Source organism: Polypterus senegalus, chromosome 13 (genome assembly GCF_016835505.1).
Source record: "Polypterus senegalus isolate Bchr_013 chromosome 13, ASM1683550v1, whole genome shotgun sequence".
Taxonomy (NCBI): Eukaryota; Metazoa; Chordata; class Cladistia; order Polypteriformes; family Polypteridae; genus Polypterus; species Polypterus senegalus.
In genome coordinates this window covers 47,303,706-47,318,705 of record NC_053166.1, presented here as the reverse complement: position 1 = coordinate 47,318,705, position 15,000 = coordinate 47,303,706, and the positions used below count along the sequence as shown (strand labels likewise).

General features: G+C 34.7%; 1 protein-coding gene across 1 annotated transcript in view; it reads left to right on the top strand.

Annotated features, from left to right (window-relative positions):
* The window catches only part of LOC120543300 (heat shock 70 kDa protein 4-like), a 42,722-nt gene that overhangs the window by 16,037 nt on the left and 11,685 nt on the right, over window positions 1-15,000 (top strand). The window contains exons 5-15 of the mRNA XM_039776336.1: window positions 986-1,085; window positions 3,038-3,171; window positions 4,037-4,281; window positions 7,189-7,265; window positions 8,471-8,622; window positions 8,744-8,850; window positions 9,081-9,214; window positions 10,919-11,100; window positions 11,716-11,811; window positions 14,451-14,606; window positions 14,649-14,682. Of these exons, the coding sequence (XP_039632270.1) occupies window positions 986-1,085; window positions 3,038-3,171; window positions 4,037-4,281; window positions 7,189-7,265; window positions 8,471-8,622; window positions 8,744-8,850; window positions 9,081-9,214; window positions 10,919-11,100; window positions 11,716-11,811; window positions 14,451-14,606; window positions 14,649-14,682 (1,417 nt within the window). The remainder of the gene's footprint in view (window positions 1-985; window positions 1,086-3,037; window positions 3,172-4,036; window positions 4,282-7,188; window positions 7,266-8,470; window positions 8,623-8,743; window positions 8,851-9,080; window positions 9,215-10,918; window positions 11,101-11,715; window positions 11,812-14,450; window positions 14,607-14,648; window positions 14,683-15,000) is intronic.

Here is a 15,000-nt window from a genome sequence, read left to right as displayed (position 1 = left end):
CATATGTTTAAATAAAAATAACACATTAATTGTCCCCTGAACATACCACATGTTCAAGAATCTGATATGTGTCTCTAACTGTATATTTATGCTGTAGTGAGCAATTCGTTACTGGTTTGTGTGTAACTCTTATTCTGGAGTAATTTTCAAATTATTTGAAAGAAAAGCAAAGGTGTCAGTGTTTCTGGCCTTAGATCATATGACCTTGAATCAAATGGCATGACTATGAATGTTATGTGATACCAAGTACACTTAATGACCAACCTTATGATTGGACATTCCATGACAAGCTAAGAAATTTGAATAATTCCCAACTTCATTTAAGGTCAGGCAGATTATTGTTTCAAATCACACCCCTTCAAATTTTTTTTTGTGCCTCTGAGTAGGATTGTAGCACCAGCATGCAGTACCCTTTTGAGCATCAGTTCCACCATTCTTTAGAAAAGCAAGCACTCCGAGTATTTGTTAGGCACTTAAATAAAAACGGCCTCTTTTGTTATCTGGAACTTTGTTGGCCAGAGATGACTTTATTAGTAGTACTCATCAATGGTATGGATCCTAGCTGGAGTCTCATGAATATCTCTACAGCTCCTTTGGGTTCTATGGAGCAATACAGAGCTTTTGATTTACAGATCTGGTAAGACCAGAAGAATTTGATTTATGAGTGCAAGTAGTTGGAGCAAGTTTCTAATGTAAGGCTGTTAGGTTCACTTTGTGTGATTTTTGGGGCTCGGAAATTCTTCAAGATCAGGATGTGACTGTGGCTGAATGTAGGGTGGCTTGGTTGGATTGCCACCATTGCTGTTACAACATAAAGTAGATGGTGTGTGAGTGAGTAAGATTTTGTGTGCTTATTTCTTTCTTAGCATAAGTATATTTTAGAAAGGTTGTTACATAAGAAAATTAACATCATCAAAATCTGTTGCTTAACAAAAGATTCTTCACAAAATTCAGCTACTAATTGTCTTAAGTACTATGCCAACAGGTCCCATGTTTTTATACAGATGCTGAGAGAAGATCTGTGATTGATGCAGCTCAAATTGCAGGTCTCAATTGTCTACGTCTTATGAATGAAACTACGGCAGGTAATTTTTTTTTCCTTCAAATACTTTTTAAAGTTTTTGTGTTTTAGCACTATCAAATTTGATACTTTTGATAAATATGAAATATAAAAACCGGAGTCCAATGTGTATTTTAATAATCTGTGATGTTTACTCCACTTTGTTTGGTGAACTGCAATATTATTAAACAGTGTATTACATCTATATTGAACAATAGTCATGCTACTGTACTCAAGCCTCCTTGGTTTAAAGTCATTTAAATATAATCAAGAGGGCTCTTAGCAAGGATGAAAGGAAACCTCAGGCATGAGTAAATTAGGAAGCAGGGAGTTGTAATATCCAATAATTATATGTCCTACTTTTGTCTTAGTTATGTGGACAGTACACTGCCCAATTTATTTTTGGAGCTTACCACAGAGCACCGCACTTTTAGGTGATTTCTGCCTGTAAACTAGAGTAACTCCACTGCATAATACACAAAGTGTAAAAGGAACCATACTAAAATATAGTTAAAGCTGACTTAGTCAGTAATAAAGTAAATTAGTGTCATTTTGAAAATAACTTTTTTTTTCCCCCCAACACTCAATAAATAAAATTAATGAAACAATCAAATTTCACAATTACTATGAATAAGAGCTGTTTGTAGTCCATCACTGGGATATATATTTATTATGCAAGGTTTTACTTTAGCATAAAGTCGTAATCCATACTTGCTGCAATACAGTGCAACTTTGCCTCACTTACATTCAACCATAGAGTGGATTCACTAATATCATTGTCTCCTTTCTCTCACCCTTTCTGTTACCATTACTTGTATTTGCCAAATTGCTGACACTTTCTCATGAATCCTACATGATTATATTGACTCTTAAAGGATACTGTTAGCATGGTGTACACTAAACTACAACCAAACTGAAATTTCCTGTTAAATTAATTAGTAGCTCTAAAGTTGTTCAGTACCAGTGAGTGTAGGTGTGTGCATTAGTTGTTGAGCATTCCTGAATCGGGTCTGGTGCATACGTTAGGAAAAAAACATACAGTCCAATTGTTCTGGATGTTCAGGACGGTTTTGATGGTTCATTTATTTAGTGGAATCTGCTTACATTCTGCACAGGCAAGGAGGAGACTTGAGCTGGAAGTCATAGGATCCAGCAGTTACTTTGTAGAATTTATTGAGTTGCACCAGTCAACCGTATTGGGAGCTCTGCATAATACTACCTGTATGGAAAGCTGGCACTGAAGACCTAACTCAGAAAGAGCCTTGTGAAAACACATTAACTTTGCCAAGAAATATTAGTTACCCAGTTGCGATGTGGTGACTTGTGGTGGTCACAGCATTAGATAATCGTTGTGCTTTTTATCACCAGGGACTGGATTTTTAGTAAAAAAAAAAAAAATTGAAGAAATAATGGGTGGTGGAAAGCATTTATACAAGCATATACTGCAAAAGAACCTGATTCAGTCTGCTAAAAAGCTGACACTAAAAATATTGTCCCTCTTTGAATAGGACAATGATCCTGAACAAAAGGTTAAAGTAACATTGGATTGTCTTGAAGGTGACCAGGATTATTTTGCAGTAACCCAGTTAATGCTATTGATTTGTGTTTTGAACTTTCACTGTAGTGTGTCAAGCCAAATTAACATTTGGAGATATATATTTAACGTATCTTGAAGTGTATTGCAGATTCCTAAAAATGTCTTAAGATAACATAGCTGTTTTTTAATAGCTCTCAAATTTCAAGATATCTTGAAATGACACTCCATTCATTGAAGTCTGGAAATACGTTGATCAGTATTTTAAGATATCTGAAATTCATTTTTAGAGATCCCTCAATGTCAGTTTGTCTTGCCGTAGGGTGGTATTTGTTATTAATTAAAATTTAGAGAATTTTTCAAGAGGCTGAATAGAATAATATAATAAAACCATTCAGTAGTTGTCCTGTTTCCATTAATATTTTTTTCATATTAAAATTTAGTTGCACTTTCCTATGGGATTTACAAGCAAGATCTTCCTACTCCTGAGGAAAAGCCAAGAAATGTGGTATTTATTGATTTGGGACATTCGGCTTACCAGGTCTCAGTATGTGCCTTTAACAAAGGAAAGCTAAAGGTAAGCCTTTAAATACTTGATAGTTTATATGTATGCCAGTGTATTATTTATTTAATTTGACTCCATGCAAAACAAATTGTGGTAAGTGTGAAGCCTGTTCTTGATAAAAGAGGCCCAATGGATAGGTTGTGTGATACTAGTATAAAATAACATGACTGTTTTCAGAACCCTCAGTCTAACTGAATTGTTAATTATGAAGATATCAGTCAGTCTAAACCTGCACAGCCAAGCTAACTACAAATGTGTGTCCGTTACACAGTACATCTTAAGCATTTGAGAGTGAAATCAGCAGAAAAGGACGACAGATGGTTGTAATTTACATTGTTTTATTCATTATCACTTCATCTGTTGGATGGAAGAAAAAAATAACAAAGTATGCAAATCCTACATTTGATAGACTGTAGTTATTACACTGTTGAAGTTTTCTCTGGTACACTCGGGCACTGTAAATAGTTCAGCTCAAGAATATATGTGGTACTATGTATATTTCTTAAAAACATCCTGTTTTCTTATATGTTTTTTTTAATTCTTGTACTGTTTGTTGCATTTTTCTTTCATAAATCTTTAGACCAATTTAGTTACCTTATCAGGCATTGTTAATATTAAATTGGAGAACTAAAAGAAACTAAAAAAAAATGTTGTAATTTTTGCCAAGAGTTGAATGATGTAAGCTATTATATATGGTATTTGCTTAACGTTAAAGCTATTTGCAGATATGCACGGAAATTTTTATTTACTAAGACATGCCTGTAGGTTAAACTAAATGTTTACAGTCTTCCAGAGGACTTGCTTTTCTATAAGTTTTTTTTTTCCTACTCAATTTAAATGTAAAAGATTGGAAAGACATTTTATTTTTCTTTTGTAGGTTCTTGCCACTGCATTTGACCCATATTTGGGTGGAAACGATTTTGATAAAATGTTAGTCAATTACTTCTGTGAAGAATTTGCAAAAAAATATAAATTAGATGTGAAGTCAAAGATTCGAGCTTTACTTCGCCTTTACCAGGAGTGTGAGAAACTAAAGAAGTTAATGAGTGCCAATTCTTCAGACTTGCCAATGAACATTGAATGTTTCATGAATGATATTGATGTTTCTGGAACAATGAACAGGTACAAGGAGCATGCTATTTCTGGCTTAATAGTAAATTGTCCTATATATGACAAAATTGGTCTTAATCGGTTTTTCTCATTTAATTTGAGTAATTTCACCTTTAATGTCAGTGATAAAGGTGGTTTTGAAATGAGTAATAAACTGATTACCTAATCCTCAAATATTAAAGATGCACATTCTCTCGCTCTTAATAACTGATCCCCATGTATTCAGATCTATCTGCTTATTTGGCTTATGAAAAAATAAGTAAATCAAACTTTGAGGTTGATTTTTTTTTTTTTAAATCTGTAATGCATTTTTTCCAAGTCTAATTTAATGCCTTTTAGATATAATTTACATGTTTTTTCTATCTTTAGTGTGCTTATACAGAAACTCCCTATCGGCTTTCTGCTGTGTATAAATACTTTTGGAGCCTGTGTGTTTCTGGGGAAAAATTAGTTTCATATTACAAATAGGCTGTCGTCCTGTCACAGCTTGCATATTTTTGGTGACAGCATGTTGCTTTATATACAGTACAGGAAGAAACCCTACTTCCTTGGTTTGGTCTGAAATTAATTTTTCCATGTAAAAACCTCAAAAGATGTATGCATGGTGAAGCTTACTTAGTCCAGGGGTATCAAACTCGGATCCTGGAGGGCCACAGTGACTGCAAGGTTTTGTTCCAAACACTTTCTTAACTAGTAACTATTATCGAAATGGAGTATTTGCTTATTTTGTCTTAATTTTTTTTAACTTGCTCTTGATGATTACAAGGATTTACTTTTGGAAAGAAAATGAAGGTCCGAGACAAATTATTTTCTCAAACCTACAAAACATTTTGATAGTTCTCTTATGGGTAGGGAAAACAGCAATTTTGCGATTGTCTGGAGTTACAGAATGAGAGCTCCATGAGGACATAACGTTAAATAGTGCAATTCATTAACGGCAAGAATTGTCTTTTAATCTAATTAAGAAACTGGAATGATACAGAATTTGGTTGAGGGAATAGGGTTGGCTGGCAGGCTGTTGGCTTGCTATAGAAAGTAGAAATAACTACAGATGTGGGAAAAAATTGTTGCTACCATTACAGCTCTTGGGAAGAAGTGCTGTATGCCTCCTGAAAAGTGATTGATTTCAAAGAACAAAATACCATTCCTACTGTGAAAATTGGAGGAGGCTCAGTTATGTTTTGGGGCTGCTTTGCTGTGTATGATATGGAGTGCCTTGAGTCTGTGCAGGGAACTATAAAAAATTAAGGCTATCAAGACATTCTGGAGCGGAACTTGCTGCCCATTGTCAGAAAGCTTTGTCTCAGTTGTAGGTCTTGGTTCCCTTGGATAATGACCCAAAACACATAGCCAAGAACGCCCAAGAATGGCTAAGAATAAAAAATGGGACTACAGTATTCTGAAGTGGCCTTCTATTAGCCTCAACTTGAATCCTATCTAACATCAATGGAAAGAACTGAATCATTGAATGTACCCCTCAAAACTAACACAGCTGGAGCAGTTTGCTCAGGAAGAGTGCTCAGAACTACCTGTTGACGGGTGCAGAAGTCTCCCTGCGAGCTACAGCATTTTTTATGGAGGGTTATTAACAAATGTCTTCATGTCTATAACATGGGGTATGAGTCTTGAAAGCCAAATCAGTCAAGATTAACGCAAAAACTTAGGGTCTATTAGCAGTATTAACTAGGGTTAGAGTAAAAATCTTCAGGTTGTGCACTCCAACTTAGTTAATTGAGAGTCTCTTCCTAAGCCTACTATTGTTTCACTTTAATATCCACTGATGTATTATAATCAAAGTGCCATTTTAGTAAAGCTTTTTTTATTAGGTACACTCAGTTTGTTTGTGTAGATTATGTTAAAATGTTCAGGTCTGAACATTCCAGCACTTTGACTGGAAAACTGTATACATACTTTGCAGCCGTAGCAAACTGAAACTTCACAATACAGCTAGCCAAATCGAAACCAAGTCCACAAAATTAGTATTTTAACAGAATTAAATTGTGCAAGTATTTTCTGATTAGTGCTTGGTATGCAAGGTAATGTTTTGGTTATTCACTTTTAGTAAAAAATAACTTTATAAACAGTTACTGTATTAGGTTTTATAAGTAGTTTCTGCATGCTGGTAGTAATTGTTCAATAATAGTGCATTCATTTGCTAAATATTCAACCCTGAAACATTTTACGTCTCAAGTTGTAATTCCACCATTGATCACTGTAAATGTTTTTTTGAACTTTTACTAAAGATGTTCAATTTTAGTACACTATTAGCATATAAACATAGACATCCAGGATCAGCATACAAATTTACCATGTGTTTGAGCTAAGCAATTAAGTCCTAAAATGTAAACCATTTCAACAGAAAAAAGCCTGTGAAACATTATCCTGTGCAGTTGAAGTTCTAATCATTTTAAAATCTTAACCCATTTTGTTTAGATACCTTGAGCCCACATAACTTAAGGACTAATTTCTGAAGTAGATGCCTGGTACTTGTCAAGTCATCAGTTAGTTTTGATGTGTATGTGACGTGTGATTTCTTTTAAAACAAATAACATACAAATGCCACTTTAGTTTTTGTATAAACTATTGCTGCTACCATTTAAATTAAAGTAGTTTTGCAAAAAAAAAAAACCTTTATGATTTTGGATTTTTGTGATATATAAATATTTGGCAACAATTGGCTAGTATGTTTGAAAATTTAGTTTTGTCTGACTCCAGCATGACTTGAGTGATTTGACTGAGCCATCTTCCTATGAGACTAGCCAAAATGTTGAATGAAGCTAATTGCTATATATTATGTACAGTATATGAAAATCATAGTGTGTAATAGATATTAGTACAAAAAGAAAATACTAATATTGCATTTCAGTGTTTCAATACAACAGAAAATATTTAAGATGACAATCTTTATTTTCTATGCAGAACTCATTTTGAGGAGATATGCTCAGACCTTTTGGCTCGAATTGAACCACCACTCCGCAGCATTTTGGAGCAAGCCAGTAAGTTGGCTTTATTTAAGATATTTCTTTCTTATTCTTCAGTCGAGTCGAGTTGATTTTTGTGATTTTTATAAACTAGTACATTTATAATCATATTGGACAATTCAAAGTAACCTTTTCTTAGTCGGTATAATGCCATTAACGTGTAATGATGCAATGGATAAAGTCATAACCATAATGTATTTTTATTGGTCTATTCTTGATTGTAATACAACATTCCTTGCTTTTTTTGTTAATGGATGCATTTCCTTTGTTATGGATCAAGTATTATTTCTTAGTAAACTGCTGGAAAGACTTGCACTTTTCTGTGTTGTAATAACTAAACTAAACTTTTCCAAGATTTACCATAATACACATTTAATTCTGTTAGCGTCACACATATTTTCATAGGTAGCCAATCTGCAGATATTGCATTAATGTTTTCTTTTTTGAAGCATGATAGATATTATAGTCTGGTTCTTGGTGCTGCCCAAATGTCACTAGTGCACAATTAGCCATGGATTGCCTCCACTCGTCTTGAGATACATTCATTTTGGTTAGATAACAAGGCTTATTCAATTGAGACTTATTCAGCTAAGTCTGTATTTCACAAGTGTACATCATGGAATATCCCATAGTTTTTTTTTAAACTTTTTTTGCACTGCATGACTCTTCCATCGATGTTTTTCAGTTATAGCCTTCATTTAAATAATTTTTAAATTTCAGTGAGATATAGACTGGCACAGAGTGCTACAGCTACTCTGCAATGACACACGGTGAATTGCTATAGCAAAATCAAAGTGGTTTGATTTATCCTAGCCAGTCACTAGTTATACTGGATTCTTGTATATGTGAGACTAAACAGGCAGTAACTGCTTTACTAGAAGTCCAATGTACATAATACCCAAAAACAGTGAAGATTAAAAACAGAAAGAAAGCAAGCACTTTGGCATAACATTTATAGTACCTTTGCAGTACAATGGAACAGTTTGGAACCTGGATAAAACTAGAGAGAACTGTTTAATCACTTGCATGCTGCGATGCCTAGGCTTTAATTTGGAAACATCAGAGGCAGCGAGTGTTGACAACTGCAGTCATTAAATGTGACATACTCTCCAGCTAAAAGTCCTATCACGTCCTGTCTGTAGAATGACCATAACCTTGACACAACCAGCTTTACCCAACCTAATACAATTTTCAATAAAATGTCTTTTTATCTTTGTAAGGACTAAAGAAGGAAGACATTTACGCAGTTGAAATTGTAGGCGGTGCTGCTAGAATCCCTGCTGTCAAAGAAAAGATAAGCAAATTCTTTGGGAAGGAATGCAGCACAACACTAAATGCAGATGAGGCAGTAGCTCGAGGTTGTGCCCTTCAGGTAAAAGTGTTTCTCTTTTAATATGTTATGAACACATCTGTCTTGGTTTTCTTAATACTTGTTTTACCTTTTGTATCTTTCTTTTATGGTAACTTGTAAATTTTTTTTAAATTAAATATAGTGCGCAATCCTGTCCCCTGCATTTAAAGTTAGGGAGTTTTCCATTACTGACTTGGTTCCTTATTCAATCTCTCTGAAGTGGAATTCTGCAGCAGAGGAAGGCTTGGGGTATGTACCTGTGTTTTGGTTTCCATTTTTGCTGCTTTAATATTTTGTTTTAATATGTGATGTTACTTTTGTATCCTTGTTATTGTCTTTGTAATTACAAACTGCATCTTTGTGAGGCATGACAGATAAACTGTATTCTCATCCATTTATACCAGAAATTTCTCCTTTTTTTTTTTTTTTTTTTTTTCAGAACACTTTCATGTGATAATAACTTTGTTTTTGTTTTCAAGCAATTGTGAAGTGTTTCCCAAGAATCATGCCGCTCCTTTCTCTAAAGTGCTCACTTTTTACCGAAAGGACCCATTTTCCCTGGAAGCTTATTATACTTGCCCTAAAGATCTCCAGTATCCCGATCCCATAATTGGTGAGACTGCTTTTTTTCTCTCTCCAGATTTCATTTTTGTATTTAATACATTTTCCATAACAACTACGACCTGAAATTGTTTCTTGAAAACACAGTGCACTATAGACTAAACTAGAAGAAACCTCCTGTGATTACTATGCAGTCTGTGGCTGAAATAATGCCAATCTATATTTTGGTCCTGCTCATGAACTTAAAATGCTTCTGTTGTGAATGATGGAGATGAGGATGTGAAAAAAATGGTAAATTTGTTACAATTTTGTTTTGCTAATGGATTGTGTATAAGAAACACATGTGAACACAAGGTATTTCATAATTGTTCCTAACAATGAGTGTCTTGGACCAAAGGTCATTGATAGACGTTTTAGTAACCTCATCCAAACTAAAGCTATTGTTCTGGTCACTTGAGTAAAGGCATGTGCTGAGCCATCAACTGATCACATCTAAGTAATGATCTAACACAGATGGACATAGGGTTTAGGATGGCATTCTTTGAGTGTCTTATGAATTTAGCATTAGTCCAGATGAGCTCTGGAAGAGCTCTGTAACAGTTTCTGGGACAGTCTAGAACAAAGATCTGGAATTTGCCTTTTTTTAAAATATTGGTAGGGGAATTAGCTCAGAGAAATATTGATAAAACACTGTTTTGTGATGATCATAGTAACAACTCTATTACTCATTAGTGGATGCCAGTGGTGAGGGAAGCTGTCAGGTTAAAAAATGCTTTTTATGCAGGCTAAGTGGAAGAGTCTTTGGATTTGAATGAAAACTAATGTTTGAAGTAAAGTCTGAAATTGTGGGATAGCTTTTTTGTGGCCGTAATGAGATTCTGTCAGGTTTTAGTAACATAGAACAGGAAGTTGGGATGTCTTTGTGGATAGTTTTGCCAGTGGATATGGAGCTGCTCACCTTCACTCAAAATACCATGAAGCAATAGGAGTACTTTGAGCAAGTACTAAATCCAGTCACTCTACCTTCAGATGGTAAGGCAGAGCATGTGTTCATATTGGGTCCATTACTGTGGCTGTGTTCAGTCCATTGATGAATGTGACACCAAAGCAAATGATTTAGACACTGAGTTTTGTGGGGATGTCTTGACTAACATGCATTTAAGGTATTGTAGAGAAAACCGGTTCAGTTGCTTAATTTAGGCAACCAGGGTTCATGATCTCTGTAATAACCAGGGAAGTCTATATAAGGGTACTGATACAAAAATCTACAACTGAGACATCTAATCTAGGTGAGGTATTGTGAATTCCAACCTTGGGGGGCTGGAGGAATAGTTGGTTCGTTGCATAGATAAAATTGGTTTGTGAGAATTTTCTAGAACAGTCTGCATGTGCTTTTTGGAGTTGCAGAAGGGCTTATGACTGTATTTCCCATAGAGTCTTGCCAGAACTGTTAGATTATGGGGTTCTTAGAGCACTGTAGCATGCCAATTTTTCATTCTGCATATCCAGCAAATTTCATGTTTGGCCTAACATTCGTTTTGTTATTCTGCTTAGGACTCCCAACAAAGTTGTCTTTTGTTTCCTTAGCAGATAATGATTTTTATTAATTATGTACCTAGGAAAAGCATGAGGGTTTAAGAATATCCCATTTTTGAAACTGATGGACCACTTAGTATGTTGGCACTGCAGTGTTCTTTATGAATGAAAAAAAGAAATGAGACTGATGTTACAGATGTTTTTCCTCCTCCTCCTGTAGGTGAGTTCATGGTTCAAAAAGTGATTCCCCAGGCCAGTGGCGAGAGTTCTAAGGTTAAAGTAAAAGTTCGTGTGAACATACATGGAATTTTCAGTGTGTCCAGTGCATCACTTGTAGAAGTGCTAAAATCTGAAGAAAACGAAGAGCCAATGGAGACAGAACAGTCTTCTAAAGATGAGGAGGTAATTTAAGCCATTAAGAAAATAAGTAGTAATAGTGTTTATAGATCTTTGTTACTCGTGTTCAATCACTTTACCTTCAGACTCTCATCTGTCATGGTTTAATGAACTGCCAAATAAACCTGAAGAGTCATGTGAAAAGAAGAAATTGTGAGCACAGAGCTAGTGTGTGGCCAAATGTTGCAGTTTTAAATAAATAATGTTACTTGGTCTTTATTCTTGAGGCTTCATAAAATACAGCTTATTTTACTTATCTTATGTATTTTCTAATTTTATTTTAAAGGATTGTATTCACTGTAAATTTGTTACATATTTTACAATAAATTCTGGACTTGCAGTTTGTCCAGGTCATCTGTGCGTTTCCTTTGCATTTTGAAGTGTTAGTCTATTTTTCAAAGAAAGGTGGACTGAGGCAGCTCATTTAATATAAGTAAGAGACATTTGGACAACTATCCTAAAATGCTCTAAATTCCCTGTATTGTGCTGGCAGAAAGGTTGGTCAGACCACTACTATTCTAGTTACTGATTTTATTTTATTCCTTTTTGTTAAATATGTTGTTTATTTACAATTTGTCACTGTCTAACTTGAACTGTATAGTAACATTTTTGTCATTTTAGAATAAAATGCAAGTAGATCAGGAGGATCAAAAGTCACCAGGTGAAAATGAACAGAAGGAAACTTCAGAGAAAAAGAGTGATTTAGAAGATATGGAAGTAAGTAAAAATATTTGATACGAGCATCAGTAGATCATTACTGCATATACCACAATGTGCATATTTAAATAGGAGTAGCAAAATGTTTCAGTACTACCTGGACACTATATTTGTGTAATATTTCATGTGATCACAGAGTATCTGGTTGGTTTACTGGTTTGTAAAGTTCTTTTTAATCCAGTATTCTGCTTTATAAAAATGCAATTTCCTGTTTTTCATGTTTATATACTGATCAGATAAAACTACTTCCTTTTTAAATGGTTATGTTTCACAATGTCATTCAGTATATACTTTATTAGATTCTGTTACAGTGAAGGAAAATAAGTGTAGAACACTATTTTTTTCAGTAAATATATTTCAAGTGATGCTATTCACATGAAACTATCACCAGACATTAGTATTAACTCAAGAAATCAAGTATAAATAATTCACAACATTAAAGGTCATAAATAAAGGTATGTGTAATAAAAATATTGAACATGCTAATTTAATACTTACTGGAGATGCCTTTGTTTGTAATACCTGCTTCAAGATGCTTCCTGTATGAAGAAACCATTCAGACATTTTTTTTTTTCCTCTCTATAAATCTTGAAGGTTCTGGAGGGCCCTCTTGTAAACCCTGATTTTTAGCTACTGTACTTCCACAAATCTTCAATTGCATTTAAGTCTGGTAATTTACTGGGCCATTCTAACAATTTTCCTTTTCTGAAACCAATTGAGTTTCCTTTGCTGTATGGTATGCTTTGGATAATTATGGATAGACGTTTCAGCAGGACATCTCACCCTCGTCATCCTGGTGGATGGCACCAAATTCATTTCAATAATCTCTTGGTACATGGCCCCCATTCATCCTTCCTTCAGTTAAATGAAGTCTGCCAGCACGATGAGATGAGAAACAGTCCCATACCATGATGCTTCCACCTCCAAACTTCATTATTGGTATAGTGTGTTTTCGGGTGATGTGTAGTGCCGTTTCTCCTCCAAGCATGGTGTGTAGTATTACAGCCAAAAAGTTAAACTTTGGCCCAAATGTTGGTTGGCAAACTTTTAAATGAGCTTCAGCATGCCTTTTCTTCAGTAATGTAGTTTTGCACATAGAGGCCATGCTGGTGGAGTGTGTTGCCTGTTGTTTTTTCTGTAACAATGAATACCTGCTGCCTCCAAGTCTTTCTGGAGTGCTTTGTGATTGGTCCTTGGCTCTTGGGCTACTCCTCTTACTTATCATTTTGACTCCCTGGTCAGAAGTCTTGCAAGGAGCTCTTATGCATGGCTTGTTGATGATGGAGTGATTTTTTTTTTCCTTCGACTTGTGAATAATGGCCCCAGTAGTGCTCAGTGGAAGATTCAGAAATTTTTAAATTCGTCTGTAACCAGTTCCATTGATATGGTTTGCAACAATCAATTTTTAACAGAGTTGGGAGTGATCTTTACTTTTATACGTCTTGAGATGTTTCTTGTGTGATAACATTGATAGCAAAACACCTTTTTATAGCCTATCAATATGTGCTAACCCAGCTGATACCAATTTGCACAGACAGGAGTTAGAATTACTGTCTGACTACTTATGGGTTTCAGGTGGTTCCTTGCCTTGGTGTACTGCTTTTTCTTAGTGTGTTCAATAATTTTTCCCTGTGTTATTCCACTTTATTACACATACTTTTATTTATGGAATTTTTAGTGTTCGGAATTCTTTATACCTGAGGATTTCTTGAGTTAATACCAATATCTGGTGAGAATTTCTTGTGAATAGCCTCTTTGGAAATATATTTACTGAAAAAAGGTGATATGTTCACTACCTGTTTCCCCCACTTTTTATTGGTACATCAACTAGTGTCAAAGTTAAAGGCAGTATAACATGCAGTTAAACTCTTTGTCATTTTCTCTGTAATCTTTGGTGTTCTGACTTAGTTCTTCATTGAGAACATTCTCACATTTGAACTTTAAAATGCATTAACAAAAATATTTTAAACCATACAATATTTAAAACCTAAACACTCAGTTTACATTAAATGCATGCTGTAAGAGATTATATCTCCATACAGGTTGTTATTGATGATTGTTGAAAGTTAATGTTATAATTTAGATGTGACATGTTGACAACAAAAGAGCAGGTGGAACTCCAGTGAACAGAATTCCCGGAGGGTGCTTAAGTCTTCAGATATGACAAAAGATAGTTAAAAGAGATAATAGTTTTCATGACCTTAGGCCAAATGCATCACAGATAATTGCTTGAAGCGTAATAAGCAGAAATAATGTTGAATTCTATCACTTTGTGTTGCAATACTTTTTCTGGGCTGAAGTAGTAGACTATCAGTATTGTAGTGGCACCAACTGTCAGGTTGCTGTGGTGAGTAAATAGAACAGTGAAGAATCTGTGACCATTCAGTATAATGGCTAATTGTTTTTGAGGGAATGTCTGACGAAGACTGTTCAAAATTGAATAGTCCAATCCGCATCACTAATCAGCTAAGGCTACAGTAGTGAGTCTTCCCAGACCCCTGTATATCTATTTTACTTATTAGGTAAGATTCCCACCTTCTTTAGACTAATTAATGTGCTTTAATTTCTTTTCTATTTTGCTTGTTACTTGGAGTATTAGCTAGGTTAAGATATTTTTTTCATTTGTTTTTAATATTCAGACATCCCCAGAAGATGTAAAGCAGGAAAAGAAGAATGATCACCCACCTCAAGCTAAGAAAGCAAAGGTTAAAACCAAGACTGTGGACCTACCCATTGAGCAAAGCTTACATTGGCAACTGGGAAATGATGTACTCAATTTGTTTGTTGAAAGCGAGGTACTTAAAATATCTCTGTATTTTATATAATTTCTTTTTCAGTCTGACAGTTTATTATATTTACCTTACAAAGTTGGTAATTTAAAACATATTTGTTATTTTAGTCATTGATTTCCATTTAATTCCTTTCGTCCTGTGAAGAATGAAATTAGTGTAGTAAATCATTACGTTTGCTTTGCAAAAGGCAGGATTAAGACTCTCGCGAGTGAGGCCCCTCCTCACTTCACTATTCCTACCAGGTATACACATATACTTGCACATTATACAAGTCATATACTGTATGTCAGCAATAAATCAGGTGCAGACATTTTGGGAGGGACTCTAAACTTTATTATGTATTTTTCCATTCAAAGTCTATTTATGTCTGATTGGCTATGCTTGTAATCGTGAGGAT